Genomic DNA, 20,143 nt, shown 5'->3' on the forward strand with positions numbered 1-20,143 from the left:
ATATGATGGAACGTGTCCTACCCTACCTACCTTAGACACTCACCCACCAATGAGACGTCCTTACCTTATGTCCTAATATGATGGAACGTGTCCTACCCTACCTACCTTAGACACTCACCCACCAATGAGACGTCCTTACCTTATGTCCTAATATGATGGAACGTGTCCTACCCTACCTACCTTAGACACTCACCCACCAATGAGACGTCCTTACCTTATGTCCTAATATGATGGAACGTGTCCTACCCTACCTACCTTAGACACTCACCCACCAATGAGACGTCCTTACCTTATGTCCTAATATGATGGAACGTGTCCTACCCTACCTACCATAGACACTCACCCACCAATGAGACGTCCTTACCTTATGTCCTAACATGATGGAACGTGTCCTACCCTACCTACCTTAGACACTCACCCACCAATGAGACGTCCTTACCTTATGTCCTAATATGATGGAACGTGTCCTACCCTACCTACCGTAGACACTCACCCACCAATGAGACGTCCTTACCTTATGTCCTAATATGATGGAACGTGTCCTACCCTACCTACCGTAGACACTCACCCACCAATGAGACGTCCTTACCTTATGTCCTAACATGATGGAACGTGTCCTACCCTACCTACCGTAGACACTCACCCACCAATGAGACGTCCTTACCTTATGTCCTAATATGATGGAACGTGTCCTACCCTACCTACCGTAGACACTCACCCACCAATGAGACGTCCTTACTTGTTAGATCAGCTTGCTGCAAGTAGCCTACGTCGCCAAGACAGAAAGATAAATACGGCCAAAGACCCACTAGAACAGCACCGCCCCTTCAAGAGTCTGAACCGGTCCGGCAGGGTTGGTCCAACAAAGCCAAAGTCCCCAGGTAGGTGAGCAAAATATACAAGGAATTTCTTAAAGCTGCTAATGAGAACCTTGATGACTTTGTACCTAGCCGGTGGGAATTCCGGTGGAGTGCCTCCACCCAGGCAGTAGCAGTGCTGGCAACACTAGCTGCAGTAACCCATGGGGAGGGGGTCAAACTCGGACATTCAGAGAGGGGGGCAGAATGCTGAGACCCTGTTGGCACAGCATAATTAAAATGGTCTGACTGCACTGGGGAAGAAGGGTCTCCACGGGGGACCGGCGTGTGAAGGGTCTCCACGGGGGACCGGCGTGTGAAGGGTCTCCACGGGGGACCGGCGTGTGAAGGGTCTCCACGGGGGACCGGCGTGTGAAGGGTCTCCACGGGGGACCGGCGTGTGAAGGACCTCCACGGGGGACCGGCGTGTGAAGGGTCTCCACGGGGGACCGGCGTGTGAATGGTCTCCACGGGGGACCGGCGTGTGAAGGGTCTCCACGGGGGACCGGCGTGTGACGGGTCTCCACGGGGGACCGGCGTGTGACGGGTCTCCACGGGGGACCGGCGTGTGAAGGGTCTCCACGGGGGACCGGCGTGTGACGGGTCTCCACGGGGGACCGGCGTGTGAAGGGTCTCCACGGGGGACCGGCGTGTGAAGGGTCTCCACGGGGGACCGGCGTGTGAAGGGTCTCCACGGGGGACCGCTGTATGTGTTGGTGTGTGAATGTGTAGGTGGGTGTATGGGTAGAAGAGGAGAGGTGTTGATGTGTATATGTGGTTGGTGTCTGCATGTATGGGAGGTATCTGCGTGTGGGTGGCGTCTGCGTGTGTGGGTGGTGTATGCATGTACGGGTGGATCCCAACTAAGAGAGTGTCCCAGCTTCTTTAGGATCCATATGTACAGGGGTGGTCTGCCATGTGTACAGGGGTGGTCTGCCATGTGTACAGGGGTGGTCTGCCATGTGTACAGGGGTGGTCTGCCATGTGTACAGGGGTGGTCTGCCATGTGTACAGGGGTGGTCTGCCATGTGTACAGGGGTGGTCTGCCATGTGTACAGGGGTGGTCTACATGGATAACAGGCATCTACCATGGTACATGGATAACAGGCATCTACCATGGTACATGGATAACAGACATCTATCATGGTACATGGATAACAGGCATCTACCATGGTACATGGATAACAGACATCTATCATGGTACATGGATAACAGACATCTATCGTGGTACATGGATAACAGGCATCTACCGTGGTACATGGATAACAGACATCTATCATGGTACATGGATAACAGGCATCTACCATGGTACATGGATAACAGGCATCTACCATGGTACATGGATAACAGACATCTATCATGGTACATGGATAACAGGCATCTACCATGGTACATGGATAACAGACATCTATCATGGTACATGGATAACAGACATCTATCATGGTACATGGATAACAGACATATATCATGCTACATGGATAACAAGCATCTACCATGGTACATGGATAACAGACATCTATCATGGTACATGGATAACAGACATCTATCATGGTACATGGATAACAGACATCTATCATGGTACATGGATAACAGGCATCTACCATGGTACATGGATAACAGACATCTATCATGGTACATGGATAACAGACATCTATCATGGTACATGGATAACAGACATATATCATGCTACATGGATAACAGGCATATATCATGGTACATGGATAACAGACATCATGGTACATGGATAACAGACATCTATCATGGTACAGCTACATGGATAACAGACATCTATCATGGTACAGCTACATGGATAACAGACATCTGTCATGGTACAGCTACATGGATAACAGGCATCTATCATGGTACATGGATAACAGGCATCTACCATGGTACAGCTACGTGGATAACAGGCATCTATCATGGTACATGGATAACAGGCATCTACCATGGTACATGGATAACAGACATCTACCATGGTACAGCTACATGGATAACAGACATCTATCATGGTACAGCTACATGGATAACAGACATCTACCATGGTACATGGATAACAGACATCTATCATGGTACAGCTACATGGTTTACAGACATCTGTCATGGTACATGGATAACAGGCATCGACCATGGTACATGGATAACAGACATCTACCATGGTACATGGATAACAGGCATCTATCATGGTACAGCTACATGGATAACAGACATCTATCATGGTACAGCTACATGGATAACAGACATCTACCATGGTACATGGATAACAGACATCTATCATGGTACAGCTACATGGATAACAGACATCTGTCATGGTACATGGATAACAGACATCTACCATGGTACATGGATAACAGACATCTATCATGGTACAGCTACATGGATAACAGACATCTACCATGGTACAGCTACATGGATAACAGACATCTGTCATGGTACATGGATAACAGGCATCTACCATGGTACATGGATAACAGACATCTACCATGGTACATGGATAACAGACATCTATCATGGTACAGCTACATGGATAACAGACATCTACCATGGTACAGCTACATGGATAACAGACATATACCATGGTACATGGATAACAGACATCTACCATGGTACAGCTACATGGATAACAGACATATACCATGGTACATGGATAACAGACATCTACCATGGTACAGCTACATGGATAACAGACATCTATCATGGTACATGGATAACAGACATCTACCATGGTACATGGATAACAGACATCTACCATGGTACATGGATAACAGACATCTACCATGGTACATGGATAACAGACATCTATCATGGTACATGGATAACAGACATCTACCATGGTACATGGATAACAGGCATCTACCATGGTACATGGATAACAGACATCTACCATGGTACAGCTACATGGATAACAGACATCTATCATGGTACATGGATAACAGGCATCTACCATGGTACATGGATAACAGGCATCTATCATGGTACATGGATAACAGACATATACCATGGTACAGCTACATGGATAACAGGCATCTACCATGGTACATGAATAACAGGCATCTACCATGGTACAGCTACATGGATAACAGGCATCTACCATGGTACATGGATAACAGGCATCTATCATGGTACAGCTACATGGATAACAGGCATCTACCATGGTACAGCTACATGGATAACAGACATCTACCATGGTACATGGATAACAGGCATCTACCATGGTACATGGATAACAGACATCTATCATGGTACATGGATAACAGGCATCTATCATGGTACATGGATAACAGACATCTATCATGGTACATGGATAACAGACATCTATCATGGTACATGGATAACAGGCATCTATCATGGTACATGGATAACAGACATCTATCATGGTACAGCTACATGGATAACAGACATCTATCATGGTACATGGATAACATACATCTATCATGGTACAGCTACATGGATAACAGACATCTGTCATGGTACATGGATAACAGACATCTACCATGGTACAGCTACATGGATAACAGGCATCTATCATGGTACATGGATAACAGACATCTATCATGGTACAGCTACATGGATAACAGACATCTGTCATGGTACAGCTACATGGATAACAGACATCTATCATGGTACAGCTACATGGATAACAGGCATCTATCATGGTACATGGATAACAGACATCTATCATGGTACAGCTACATGGATAACAGACATCTATCATGGTACATGGATAACAGACATCTATCATGGTACAGCTACATGGATAACAGACATCTGTCATGGTACAGCTACATGGATAACATACATCTATCATGGTACAGCTACATGGATAACAGACATCTGTCATGGTATGGCTACATGGATAACAGACATCTATCATGGTACATGGATAACAGACATCTATCATGGTACATGGATAACAGACATCTATCATGGTACAGCTACATGGATAACAGACATCTATCATGGTACATGGATAACAGACATCTATCATGGTACAGCTACATGGATAACAGACATCTATCTATCTATCTATCTATCCTAGGTTGGGGACCCCTGCTCTATAGAAACAGCCAGGGAGGCGTGGCCCCTAGGTTGGGAACCCCTACTCTATAGAAACAGCCAGGGAAGTGTGGCCCCTAGGTTGGGGACCCCTGCTGCATAGAAACAGCCAGGGAGGTGTGGCCCCTAGGTTGGGGACCCCTGCTCTCTAGAAACAGCCAGGGAGGTGTGGCCCCTAGGTTGGGGACCCCTACTCTATAGAAACAGACAGGGAGGTGTGGCCCCTAGGTTGGGGACCCCTACTCTATAGAAACAGCCAGGGAGGCGTGGCCCCTAGGTTGGGGACCCCTGCTCTATAGAAACAGCCAGGGAGGTGTGGCCCCTAGGTTGGGGACCCCTACTGTATAGAAACAGCCAGGGAGGTGTGGCCCCTAGGTTGGGGACCCCTACTCTATAGAAACAGACAGGGAGGCGTGGCCCCTAGGTTGGGAACCCCTGTTCTATAGAAACAGCCAGGGAGGCGTGGCCCCTAGGTTGGGAACCCCTACTCTATAGAAACAGCCAGGGAGAGCACTTGTGATGTAAATATCTATTTTAAAGTTTTCTCAATTCATTTCCTTGGAAACAGAAGTGAGTGCTGGTTTTTGTTCCAGCTCAGTATGAAAACGCCTTATTCAACTAATCATCAACGTTGTGATCAGTTGAATTATGTGTGTATGTGTAGGACAGGAACAAAAGCCTGCACACAGTGTGGGTCCCTAGGACCTGAGTGATAGTAGTCTCGGAAATACAGACTCTAGGCAACAGAAGTGACTGTGTTGAGCCTATAGGCAACAGGAGTGACCGTGTTGAGCCTCTAGGCAACAGGAGTGACTGTGTTGAGCCTATAGGCAACAGGAGTGACTGTGTCGAGCCTCTAGGCAACAGGAGTGACTGTGTTGAGCCTATAGGCAACAGGAGTGACTGTGTTGAGCCTATAGGCAACAGGAGTGACTGTGTCGAGCATCTAGGCAACAGGAGTGACTGTGTTGAGCCTCTAGGCAACAGGAGTGACTGTGTTGAGCCTCTAGGCAACAGGAGTGACTGTGTTGAGCCTCTGGGCAACAGGAGTGACTGTGTTGAGCCTCTAGGCAACAGGAGTGACTGTGTTGAGCGTCTAGGCAACAGGAGTGACTGTGTTGAGCCTCTGGGCAACATGAGTGACTGTGTTGAGCCTCTAGGCAACAGGAGTGACTGTGTTGAGCCTCTGGGCAACATGAGTGACTGTGTTGAGCCGGAACATTGGTACATTGTGGGAGGCAAGACGGAGGCGGTCGATGTGGACTAGTCTACAGAGGAGAGGACCAAGATGGAGGCGGTCGATGTGGACTAGTCTACAGATTAGAGGACCAAGACGGAGGCGGTCGATGTGGACTAGTCTACAGAGGAGAGGACCAAGATGGAGGCCGTCGATGTCTACAGAGGAGAGGACCAAGATGGAGGCGGTCGATGTGGACTAGTCTACAGAGGAGAGGACCAAGATGGAGGCCGTCGATGTCTACAGAGGAGAGGACCAAGATGGAGGCGGTCGATGTGGACTAGTCTACAGAGGAGAGGACCAAGACGGAGGCCGTCGATGTGGACTAGTCTACAGAGGAGAGAACCAAGACGGAGGCCGTCGATGTGGACTAGTCTACAGAGGAGAGAACCAAGACGGAGGCCGTCGATGTGGACTAGTCTACAGAGGAGAGGACCAAGACGGAGGCCGTCGATGTGTACTAGTCTACAGAGGAGAGGACCAAGACGGAGGCCGTCGATGTGGACTAGTCTACAGAGGAGAGGACCAAGACGGAGGCGGTCGATGTGGACTAGTCTACAGAGGAGAGAACCAAGATGGAGGCCTCTCTCTCTCTCTCTCTCTCTCTCTCTCTCTCTCTCTCTCTCTCTCTCTCTCTCTCTCTCTCTCTCTCTCTCTCTCTCTCTCTCTCTCTCTCTCTGTCTCTGTCTCTGTCTCTGCAGGATGTATTTAATTGAGTTAGTTTCCAGATGCTGTCTTTCATACAGCATGCCGCCTATGTGTGTGGGATCTTAATTTGAACCAGTATTGTCGCAGCAAAAGAATCCTGCAGCATCAGGATTTGAACGTTTAGCCCATGATGTTGCTTGATTGGTGGTTAGACTACATGACATGTCCAATGCTCCTAACATAACCGTGTGTTAGTGTGAGGTTTTCAATTAATTTATGCAAATCACGACGCTAATCGGCATTTCCTGCGGAGCAGTACATTTTTCAGCGACAACAGAATGATCAAATCTGTATACTTTATTTAACAACAGTGGAAGTGAACTCCACCAGGGAGCTGCATGCTACGTGCTACATGCTACGTGCTACATACACATCTATCTATCTATCTATTCAACAGGGTTAGATATTATACTGCTATGACCAGGGTTATATTCAGTCAGATAGATATATACAGTGTAGAACAGATACGCCTCTGTCTGATATGTAGAGTCAACCAATCATATCAGCTCCAATCATATCAGCTCCAATCATATCAGCCCCAATCATATCAGCTCCAATCATATCAGCTCCAGTCATATCAGCTCCAATCATATCAGCTCCAGTCATATCAGCTCCAATCATATCAGCTCCAGTCATATCAGCTCCAGTCATATCAGCTCCAATCATATCAGCTCCAATCATATCAGCTCCAGTCATATCAGCTCCAATCATATCAGCTCCAATCATATCAGCTCCAATCATATCAGCTCCAGTCATATCAGCTCCAATCATATCAGCTCCAGTCATATCAGCTCCAATCATATCAGCTCCAGTCATATCAGCTCCAATCATATCAGCTCCAGTCATATCAGCTCCAGTCATATCAGCTCCAATCATATCAGCTCCAATCATATCAGCTCCAGTCATATCAGCTCCAATCATATCAGCTCCAATCATATCAGCTCCAGTCATATCAGCTCCAATCATATCAGCTCCAATCATATCAGCTCCAATCATATCAGCTCCAGTCATATCAGCTCCAATCATATCAGCTCCAGTCATATCAGCTCCAATCATATCAGCTCCAATCATGTCATTGCTAATGAATTTCTATCTGCCACGTTAAGTTCCACCCTGCTGAACACCAGCGACCCTGGTCAGCTGTTATATGTATATATATATATATATATGGGTTGTAGCTGACTGTATGTATACCAGGGTTAAGGGTCAATGCCATTTTAATTCCATTCAATTCAGGAAGTACACAGGAAAATGTGGAATTGGAATATGGTTTACTTTCTGATTTGTAATGGAATTGAGCCAAGCCTGGTGCATTCTGGATACAGTATAGCCAGGGAGGTCTGTGGTAGTCGGGCCTGGAACAGCTATGTGCAAGGAGATATTTAATCCTGTCTCTCCACAGAGAGATTAGACCTTACTGTCACCCTGGCTTGCAGGGAACAAATTATACAGGATGGTGTCAGGGATCCCTACACTGGCAGGCTAGCCGATACTGCCGATTTAAGACTGCTGGGGCTAATGACATCCACTCAGTGGTGGTGTAAAGCACTTAAGTAAAAATACTTTAAAGTACTACTTAAGTAGTTTATGTGGGAATCTGTACTTTACTATTTATATTTTTGACTACTTTTACTTCACTACATTCCTAAAGAAAATTATGTACTTTTTACTCCATACATTTTCGCTGACATCCAAAAGTACTTGTTACATTTTGACAGGAAAATGGTCCAATTCACACACTTATCAAGAGAACATCCCTGGTCATCCCTACTGCCTCTGATCTGGAGGACTCACTAAACAGAGAACATCCCTGGTCATCCCTACTGCCTCTGATCTGGAGGACTCACTAAACAGAGAACATCCCTGGTCATCCCTACTGCCTCTGATCTGGAGGACTCACTAAACAGAGAACATCCCTGGTCATCTCTACTGCCTCTGATCTGGAGGACTCACTAAACAGAGAACATCCCTGGTCATCCCTACTGCCTCTGATCTGGAGGACTCACTAAACAGAGAACATCCCTGGTCATCCCTACTGCCTCTGATCTGGAGGACTCACTAAACAGAGAACATCCCTGGTCATCCCTACTGCCTCTGATCTGGTGGACTCACTAAACAGAGAACATCCCTGGTCATCCCTACTGCCTCTGATCTGGTGGACTCACTAAACAGAGAACATCCCTGGTCATCCCTACTGCCTCTGATCTGGAGGACTCACTAAACAGAGAACATCCCTGGTCATCCCTACTGCCTCTGATCTGGAGGACTCACTAAACAGAGAACATCCCTGGTCATCCCTACTGCCTCTGATCTGGTGGACTCACTAAACAGAGAACATCCCTGGTCATCCCTACTGCCTATGATCTGGTGGACTCACTAAACACAAACACTACGTTTGTAAACTATATCTGAGTGTTGGAGTGTGCCCCCTGGCTATCCGTCAATAAAATAAAACACGAAAATTATGCCGTCTGGTTTGCTTAATATAAGGAATTTGAAATTATTTATACTTTTACATTTGATACTTAAGTAATATTTAAAACCAAATACTTTTAGACTTTTACTCAAGTAGTATTTTACTGGGTGACTTTCACTTTTACTTGAGTCATTTTCTATTAAGGTATCTTTACTTTTACTCAAGTATGACAATTGAGTACATTTTACACCTCTGCATCCTCTGCTACAGGCCATTTCCACACAGAATCTGTGATTCGAGGGACAGAGGAGAAAGTGGCAGAGTGGTATTGGGGGCATTGCGTAAACCAAAAAGGCATGTAATTGAATTTGTACAAACTGAAAGTTGCTGTCTTGGCGCTGTCCTTTAGCGCCATCGTAGGGGACTGATATAGCCTAGCTGGGATAGCTGATACACTATAGGAATCAGATGGCCAGCCAGGTGAAAAGACTGCGACCTCGTTACAGCCGGACAAGGACAGACCTTGACTCACTTCCTGGTGTCAGTTTATGTTGGGGAACCCACTTCGTTACATCACCATAACATGGGAGTAAAACACAGGACAGAGGGGGCAGTGTGTGTGTGTGTGTGTGTGTGTGTGTGTGTGTGTGTGTGTGTGTGTGTGTGTGTGTGTGTGTGTGTGTGTGTGTGTGTGTGTGTGTGTGTGTGTGTGTGTGTGTGTGTGTGTGTGTGTGTGTGTGTGTGTGTGTGTGTGTGTGTAAACAATACATTTCTGTGTGTGTGTGTGTGAATAGCATGCATATTTGGATGTCCACACCAAGAGAGCAGTGGATTTGAAGTTGAATGGGTTTATCTGGCAGGGTACTGTAGTCCATCATGCTGCCTCACATAGAGCATTATGGGTAAAGGGTTGACAGTCAGTCAGTGAAAACACTAAGCTATCGTGCAGAAGGACACATTTGATCCTGGCTTTGCTTCGCGTGATGCAGAGCTCGTTAGAACACATTTCAAATGTCAGATATAAACAGACAGAAAGACAGACGGGCAGGCAAATGCTCAGGACTATTGTGGAAATGTGGTGTGTGTTGAGTCGGAAACAGAATAAGATGTCTGTCTGACTGTCTGACTGTCTGTCTGTCTGTACTGTACGTCTGTCTGTACGTCTGTCTGTACGTCTGTCTGTCTGTCTGTCTGTACGTCTGTCTGTCACAGTGGTTGTCAGTCTCTCGTGTTTGTTGGTCTGTCTGCCTGTCTCTGTTTGTTGGTCTGTCTGCCTGTCTCTGTTTGTTGCTCTGTCTGTCTGTCTCTGTTTGTTGGTCTGTCTGCCTGTCTCTGTTTGTTGCTCTGTCTGTCTGTCTGTGTTTGTTGGTCTGTCTGTCTCTCTGTTTGTTGGTCTGTCTGTCTGTCTCTGTTTGTTGCTCTGTCTGTCTGTCTCTGTTTGTTGGTCTGTCTGTCTGTCTGTCGGTCAGTCTCTCGGTGTCAGTCTCACATACTGTCTGTCTGTCTGTACGTACGTACTTTGGGCACAACATGTCTTCCAATCTGAGGAATGAGAAAGTATGTGAGTTTGTTGTTAAGCCACCCCGGTCCCAGCACCAGTGAAATATTCGCCAGGTCCATATCTCCTCCACACTCTCCACAGAAACAGGGCTTTGCCCACAGTTTTACCCTTTTCGCCAGGGTTAGAGGTTCTGAGCCCATTCTATTCATTCTACTTCTATAGTTACATGTGTTCTGTCAAGAAGGAAAAAGTGTTTTGAGGATTGAAGCAGTATAAATCATTGTCCCCACCTTGTCCTAGTTATTGTACGTAGCCAGTGTTGTCCTCTGATATTTGTGTTTTCTCTTCCTTCTCACAGACTGGTACACGGCGGAGAGGAAGCAGGGAAACATTCAGGGACAAGAAGTCTCTGACCCAGGTAGGAGACGTCTATCACACATTATATCATCTCTGACCCAGGTAGGAGACGTCTATCACACATTATATCATCTCTGACCCAGGTAGGAGGCTTCTATCACACATTATATCATCTCTGACCCAGGTAGGAGGCTTCTATCACACATTATATCATCTCTGACCCAGGTAGGAGGCGTCTATCACACATTATATCATCTCTGACCCAGGTAGGAGGCTTCTATCACACATTATATCATCTCTGACCCAGGTAGGAGGCTTCTATCACACATTATATCATCTCTGACCCAGGTAGGAGGCTTCTATCACACATTCTATCATCTCTGACCCAGGTAGGAGACGTCTATCACACATTATATCATCTCTGACCCAGGTAGGAGGCTTCTATCACACATTCTATCATCTCTGACCCAGGTAGGAGACTTCTATCACACATTATATCATCTCTGACCCAGGTAGGAGGCTTCTATCACACATTCTATCATCTCTGACCCAGGTAGGAGACTTCTATCACACATTATATCATCTCTGACCCAGGTAGGAGGCTTCTATCACACATTCTATCATCTCTGACCCAGGTAGGAGGCTTCTATCACACATTCTATCATCTCTGAACCAGGTAGGAGACTTCTATCACACATTATATCATCTCTGACCCAGGTAGGAGGCTTCTATCACACATTCTATCATCTCTGACCCAGGTAGGAGGCTTCTATCACACATTATATCATCTCTGACCCAGGTAGGAGGCTTCTATCACACATTATATCATCTCTGACCCAGGTAGGAGGCTTCTATCACACATTATATCATCTCTGACCCAGGTAGGAGGCTTCTATCACACATTATATCATCTCTGACCCAGGTAGGAGACTTCTATCACACATTATATCATCTCTGACCCAGGTAGGATACTTCTATCACACATTCTATCATCTCTGAACCAGGTAGGAGACTTCTATCACACATTATATCATCTCTGACCCAGGTAGGAGACTTCTATCACACATTATATCATCTCTGACCCAGGTAGGAGGCTTCTATCACACATTATATCATCTCTGACCCAGGTAGGAGACTTCTATCACACATTATATCATCTCTGACCAAGGTAGGATACTTCTATCACACATTCTATCATCTCTGACCCAGGTAGGAGACTTCTATCACACATTATATCATCTCTGACCCAGGTAGGAGACTTCTATCACACATTCTATCATCTCTGACCCAGGTAGGAGACTTCTATCACACATTATATCATCTCTGACCCAGGTAGGAGGCTTCTATCACACATTCTATCATCTCTGAACCAGGTAGGAGGCTTCTATCACACATTCTATAATCTCTGACCCAGGTAGGCGACTTCTATCACACATTATATCATCTCTGAACCAGGTAGGAGGCTTCTATCACACATTCTATCATCTCTGACCCAGGTAGGAGACTTCTATCATACATTATATCATCTCTGAACCAGGTAGGAGACTTCTATCACACATTATATCATCTCTGACCCAGGTAGGAGACTTCTATCACACATTATATCATCTCTGACCCAGGTAGGAGACTTCTATCACACATTATATCATCTCTGACCCAGGTAGGAGACTTCTATCACACATTCTATCATCTCTGAACAAGGTAGTAGGCTTCTATCACACATTATATCACATAAAGCCAATTTGATTTCACAATGAGCGTACACTAATGATATCCTCCTCCTCCCCCCTCATCCCTCTTCCTCCTCCCTCCTCCCCTCCTCCCTCTTCCTCTCCCTCTTCCTCCTCCTCTCCCCTCCTCCTCCTCTCCCCTCCTCCTCCCACTCCTCTCTCTCCTCTCCCCCCCTCCTCTCTCTTCCTCCTCCCTCCTACCCTCCTCCTCTCCCCCTCCTCCTCCCCCTCCCCTCTCTCCTCTCCCTCCTCTCTCCTCCTCCTCCCTCCTCTCCTCCTCTCCGCCTCCCCCTCCCCTCTCTCCTCTCCCATCCTCCTCCCCCTCCTCTCTCTTCCTCCTCCCTCCTCCCCTCCTCCCTCTCCCCCCCCTCCTCCCTCCTCCCCTCCCCCCTACTCCTCCCTCTTCCTCCTCCTCCTCTCCGCCTCCCCCTCCCCTCTCTCCTCTCCCATCCTCCTCCCCCTCCTCTCTCTTCCTCCTCCCTCCTCCCCTCCTCCCTCTTCCTCCTCCCCCCCTCCTCCCCTCCCCCCTACTCCTCCCTCTTCCTCTTCCTCCTCCTCTCCCCCTCCTCCCCCTCCTCTCTCTGCCTCCTCCCTCCTTCCCTCCTCCCTCTTCCTCCTCCTCTCCCCCTCCTCCTCCCCCTCCTCTCTCTTCCTCATCCCTCTTCCCCCTCCTCCCTCCTCCTCCTCCCCTCCCTCCTCCTCCCCCCTCCTCCTCCTCCCCCTCCTCTTCACAGGAGGACAGTGCAGATCTCAGGTGTCAGCTGCAGTTCTCTAAGGAAGAGTCCACCCTCATGCGTAAGAAGATGGCCAAGCTGGGGAGGGAGAAGGAAGAGCTAGAGCAGGAGATCCAGCAGTACAAGTCAGTCTACGGGGACGTGGACAGCCCTCTACCCCTGGCGGAGCTCGCAGGTGGTGGGCCCCACAGCACCAGGGAGGCCGAGCTACGGCTCCGACTCAAACTGGTGGAGGAAGAGGCCAATATTCTGGGGAGGAAAATTGTAGAGCTGGAGGTGAGTGGCCTGAGACTTTTAATCCTGGGTGTGTCTGAAAATGGAACACTATCCCATTCTAATCCATGTAGTCCACTACTATAGACCAGAGCCCTATCCACTACTATAGACCAGAGCCCTATCCACTACTATAGACCAGAGCCCTATCCACTACTATAGACCAGAGCCCTGTCCACTACTATAGACCAGAGCCCTATCCACTACTATAGACCAGAGCCCTATCCACTACTATAGACCAGAACCCTATCCACTACTATAGACCAGAGCCCTATCCACTACTATAGACCAGAGCCCTATCCACTACTATAGACCAGAGCCCTATCCACTACTATAGACCAGAGCCCTATCCACTACTATAGACCAGAGCCCTATCCACTACTATAGACCAGAGCCCTATCCACTACTATAGACCAGAGCCCTATCCACTACTATAGACCAGAGCCCTATCCACTACTATAGACCAGAGCCCTATCCACTACTATAGACCAGAGCCCTATCCACTACTATAGACCAGAGCCCTATCCACTACTATAGACCAGAGCCCTATCCACTACTATAGACCAGAGCCCTGTCCACTACTATAGACCAGAGCCCTATCCACTACTATAGACCAGAGCCCTATCCACTACTATAGACCAGAGCCCTATCCACTACTATAGACCAGAGCCCTATCCACTACTATAGACCAGAGCCCTATCCACTACTATAGACCAGAGCCCTATCCACTACTATAGACCAGAGCCCTATCCACTACTATAGACCAGAGCCCTATCCACTACTATAGACCAGAGCCCTATCCACTACTATAGACCAGAGCCCTATCCACTACTATAGACCAGAGCCCTATCCACTACTATAGACCAGAGCCCTATCCACTACTATAGACCAGAGCCCTATCCACTACTATAGACCAGAGCCCTATCCACTACTATAGACCAGGTCCCTATCCACTACTATAGACCAGGTCCCTATCCACTACTATAGACCAGAGCCCTATCCACTACTATAGACAGAGCCCTATCCACTACTATAGACCAGAGCCCTATCCACTACTATAGACCAGAGCCCTATCCACTACTATAGACCAGAGCCCTGTCCACTACTATAGACCAGAGCCCTGTCCACTACTATAGACCAGAGCCCTGTCCACTACTATAGACCAGAGCCCTATCCACTACTATAGACCAGAGCCCTATCCACTACTATAGACCAGAGCCCTATCCACTATTATAGACCAGAGCCCTGTCCACTACTATAGACCAGAGCCCTATCCACTACTATAGACCAGAGCCCTGTCCACTACTATAGACCAGGGCCCTATCCACTACTATAGACAGAGCCCTATCCACTACTATAGACCAGAGCCCTATCCACTACTATAGACCAGAGCCCTATCCACTACTATAGACCAGAGCCCTATCCACTACTATTGACAGAGCCCTATCCACTACTATAGACCAGAGCCCTGTCCACTACTATAGACCAGAGCCCTATCCACTACTATAGACCAGAGCCCTATCCACTACTATAGACAGAGCCCTGTCCACTACTATAGACCAGGTCCCTATCCACTACTATAGACCAGAGCCCTATCCACTACTATAGACCAGAGCCCTGTCCACTACTATAGACCAGAGCCCTATCCACTACTATAGACCAGAGCCCTATCCACTACTATAGACCAGAGCCCTGTCCGCTACTATAGACCAGAGCCCTGTCCACTACTATAGACCAGAGCCCTATCCACTACTATAGACCAGGTCCCTATCCACTACTATAGACCAGAGCCCTATCCACTACTATGGACCAGGTCCCTATCCACTACTATAGACAGAGCCCTATCCACTACTATAGACCAGAGCCCTGTCCACTACTATAGACTAGAGCCCTATCCACTACTATAGACCAGAGCCCTATCCACTACTATAGACCAGGTCCCTATCCACTACTATAGACAGAGCCCTATCCACTACTATAGACAGAGCCCTATCCACTACTATAGACCAGAGCCCTATCCACTACTATAGACCAGAGCCCTGTCCACTACTATAGACCAGAGCCCTATCCACTACTATAGGCCAGGTCCCTATCCACTACTATAGACCAGAGCCCTATCCACTACTATAGACAGAGCCCTATCCACTACTATAGACCAGAGCCCTATCCACTACTATAGACCAGAGCCCTGTCCACTACTATAGACCAGAGCCCTATCCACTACTATAGACCAGAGCCCTATCCACTACTATAGACCAGGTCCCTATCCACTACTATAGACCAGAGCCCTATCCACTACTATAGACCAGAGCCCTGTCCACTACTATAGACCAGAGCCCTATCCACTACTATAGACCAGAGCCCTATCCACTACTATAGACAGAGCCCTATCCACTACTATAGACCAGAGCCCTATCCACTACTATAGACCAGAGCCCTGTCCACTACTATAGACCAGAGCCCTATCCACTACTATAGACCAGGTCCCTATCCACTACTATAGACCAGGTCCCTATCCACTACTATAGACCAGAGCCCTATCCACTACTATAGACCAGAGCCCTGTCCACTACTATAGACCAGAGCCCTATCCACTACTATAGACCAGAGCCCTATCCACTACTATAGACCAGAGCCCTATCCACTACTATAGACCAGAGCCCTGTCCACTACTATAGACCAGAGCCCTATCCACTACTATAGACCAGGTCCCTATCCACTACTATAGACAGAGCCCTATCCACTACTATAGACCAGAGCCCTATCCACTACTATAGACCAGAGCCCTATCCACTACTATAGACCAGAGCCCTATCCACTACTATAGACCAGGTCCCTATCCACTACTATAGACCAGAGCCCTATCCACTACTATAGACAGAGCCCTGTCCACTACTATAGACCAGAGCCCTATCCACTACTATAGACCAGGTCCCTATCCACTACTATAGACAGAGCCCGGGGTTTAGGTCAAAGTAGTGCACTACATAAGGAATAGGGTGCTATTGTCTTTTGTTTCCCCTAATGCAGTACTTTGATTTATTCCTGTAAATGAAGATCGCTTCCTAATCATTGTGTTCATTATTATCAGGTGGAGAACCGAGGCCTGAGGGCTGAGAACGAGGACATCCGCTGCCAGTACGAGAGGGACTGTTTCGGCCGGGAGCCCTTCAGCAGCATGCCCTCCTCCCCGTACGGCGGAGACGCTCTGGAGTCCGCCGGGGAGCTGCGGCGCCACCTACAGTTCGTAGAGGAAGAGGCAGAACTTCTCCGGCGGTCCATCTCGGAGATCGAGGACCACAACAAGCAGCTGACCTCCGAACTGAACCGCTTCAAGTTCGGCCCGAGAGACGAGGAAGGCGAACTCGGAGTGATGATGATGATGAAGTCCGGTAATGGGAGTAACGGAGGAGGCGGGGGTAACGGAAGCGGTGTGGTGATGATCGAGGAGCTGAAGTCAGCCCGGATGCAGATAAATGAGCTCAGTGGGAAGGTGAGGCAGCATGGACTACAGTACCCATAATGCTCTATGTGAGGCAGCATGATGGACTACAGTACCCATAATGCGCTATGCGAGGCAACGTGGTGGACTACAGTACCCATAATGCTCTGTGTGAGGCAGCATGATGGACTACATTACCCATAATGAGGTGTGAGGCAGCGTGATGGACTACAGTACCCATAATGTTCTGTGTGAGGCAGCATGATGGAGGTGTGCACTATAAAAGGAATAGGGTACCATTCAGGATGTTGCTAAAGCTTTCATAATGTTGACTTGTCTCTAAAGCTTTCATAATGTTGACTTGTCTCTAAAGCTTTCATAATGTTGACTTGTCTCTAAAGCTTTCATAATGTTGACTTGTCTCTAAAGCTTTCATAATGTTGACTTGTCTCTAAAGCTAACATAATGTTGACTTGTCTCTAAAGCTAACATAATGTTGACTTGTCTCTAAAGCTTTCATAATGTTGACTTGTCTCTAAAGCTAACATAATGTTGACTTGTCTCTAAAGCTAACATAATGTTGACTTGTCTCTAAAGCTAACATAATGTTGACTTGTCTCTAAAGCTAACATAATGTTGACTTGTCTCTAAAGCTAACATAATGTTGACTTGTCTCTAAAGCTTTCATAATGTTGACTTGTCTCTAAAGCTTTCATAATGTTGACTTGTCTCTAAAGCTAACATAATGTTGACTTGTCTCTAAAGCTAACATAATGTTGACTTGTCTCTAAAGCTTTCATAATGTTGACTTGTCTCTAAAGCTTTCATAATGTTGACTTGTCTCTAAAGCTAACATAATGTTGACTTGTCTCTAAAGCTAACATAATGTTGACTTGTCTCTAAAGCTTTCATAATGTTGACTTGTCTCTAAAGCTTTCATAATGTTGACTTGTCTCTAAAGCTTTCATAATGTTGACTTGTCTCTAAAGCTTTCATAATGTTGATTTGTCTCTAAAGCTTTCATAATGTTGATTTGTCTCTAAAGCTAACATAATGTTGACTTGTCTCTAAAGCTAACATAATGTTGACTTGTCTCTAAAGCTAACATAATGTTGATTTGTCTCTAAAGCTAACATAATGTTGATTTGTCTCTAAAGCTAACATAATGTTGACTTGTCTCTAAAGCTAACATAATGTTGACTTGTCTCTAAAGCTTTCATAATGTTGATTTGTCTCTAAAGCTTTCATAATGTTGATTTGTCTCTAAAGCTAACATAATGTTGACTTGTCTCTAAAGCTTTCATAATGGTGTCTCGTGTCCTCATCTAGGTGATGAAGCTGCAGTATGAGAACAGAGTCCTGATGTCCAATGTTCAGCGCTGTGACCTGGCCCAACACCTGGGCCTCCGCACCGGCTCCCCGCGGGACAGCGATGCAGACAGCGACACCGGGCACCGCGACACCGCAGAGGAGGAAGAAACTGGGAGGCTCCTCTTACTTCACCCCAAGAGGGAGGGGCCTGTGGGTGGCGAGAGCGACTCGGAGGACCTCTTCGAGAAGACCACCACGACCTCGGGGTTTGGAAGTCACAAGCCCTCGGACGAGCTCAGCGCCACCGAACTATCTAACCGTAGGCGAGAAGACCGCGAGACGTTCACGAATGTCAAACGAGAAGCAGAGCGCCTTGGGAAGACCGTAGATCGTCTCATTAGCGACACGGACAGTCTGATCTATGAGGGAAAGATTTTAATAACAGGAGGGGACAGTTTGAGTCTGGCTCTGGAGGGGTTTAAAGAAGACACCACCCGCCTCCCCGATCCCAAACCAGACTCACAGGTCCTGGACACGATCAACATCCGTATGAAGGCCTTCCGCACAGAGCTCCATATCTTCATGGAGAAGGTGGATCACCTGGGAGAGGGCATGAGGGAGAGGGGAGGTGACCGGGATCGGGGAGACGACCTGTCACCCTTGCCCAACCTCACAGAGTCCAGTAGCTTCCTGTCTGGGGTCACCTCCATGTCACGAGACTCGCCCATCGGCACCCTGGGACGCGACCTGGTCACAGATTTCCAGGTAAGAAATTGGATAAAACTCCTCCGACTTTTGACCTATATCTGTCTCTATCCAGGGGTGCGGCCGAAATGGCACCCTATACACTACGTAGTGCTCTTCCTTTGACCAGAGACTTCAGGCTTATCTTACTTCGCAGTCTGGATGTGATACAACATTCGTCAAGGGCCTATTCTCCTTATAGGAGCCAAGGGCTGAAGCCAAGTAAAGTAAATCCTGAAGGCTCTGGTCAAAGGTAGTGCACTACATAGGGAATAGGGAGCCCTATGGGCCCTGGTCAAAGGTAGTGCACTACATAGGGAATAGGGAGCCCTATGGGCTCTGGTCAAAGGTAGTGCACTACATAAGGAATAGGGAGCCCTATGGGCCCTGGTCAAAGGTAGTGCACTACATAGGGAATAGGGAGCCCTATGGGCCCTGGTCAAAGGTAGTGCACTACATAGGGAATAGGGAGCCCTATGGGCCCTGGTCAAAGGTAGTGCACTACATAGGGAATAGGGAGCCCTATGGTTCCTGGTCAAAGGTAGTGCACTACATAGGGAATAGGGAGCCCTATGGGCCCTGGTCAAAGGTAGTGCACTACATAGGGAATAGGGAGCCCTATGGGCCCTGGTCAAAGGTAGTGCACTACATAGGGAATAGGGAGCCCTATGGTTCCTGGTCAAAGGTAGTGCACTACATAGGGAATAGGGAGCCCTATGGGCCCTGGTCAAAGGTAGTGCACTACATAGGGAATAGGGAGCCCTATGGGCCCTGGTCAAA

General features: G+C 47.5%; 1 protein-coding gene across 2 annotated transcripts in view; it reads left to right on the forward strand.

Moving 5' to 3' along the window:
• LOC139560603 (microtubule cross-linking factor 1-like) overlaps window positions 1-20,143 on the forward strand; it is a 207,668-nt gene that overhangs the window by 85,595 nt on the left and 101,930 nt on the right. For both annotated transcript variants that reach the window (XM_071377531.1, XM_071377532.1), the window contains exons 4-7: window positions 11,131-11,190; window positions 13,594-13,869; window positions 16,958-17,359; window positions 18,638-19,384. In XM_071377531.1, coding sequence (XP_071233632.1) covers window positions 11,131-11,190; window positions 13,594-13,869; window positions 16,958-17,359; window positions 18,638-19,384 — 1,485 coding nt within the window. The remainder of the gene's footprint in view (window positions 1-11,130; window positions 11,191-13,593; window positions 13,870-16,957; window positions 17,360-18,637; window positions 19,385-20,143) is intronic.

Source organism: Salvelinus alpinus, chromosome 30 (assembly GCF_045679555.1).
Source record: "Salvelinus alpinus chromosome 30, SLU_Salpinus.1, whole genome shotgun sequence".
Taxonomy (NCBI): domain Eukaryota; kingdom Metazoa; phylum Chordata; class Actinopteri; order Salmoniformes; family Salmonidae; genus Salvelinus; species Salvelinus alpinus.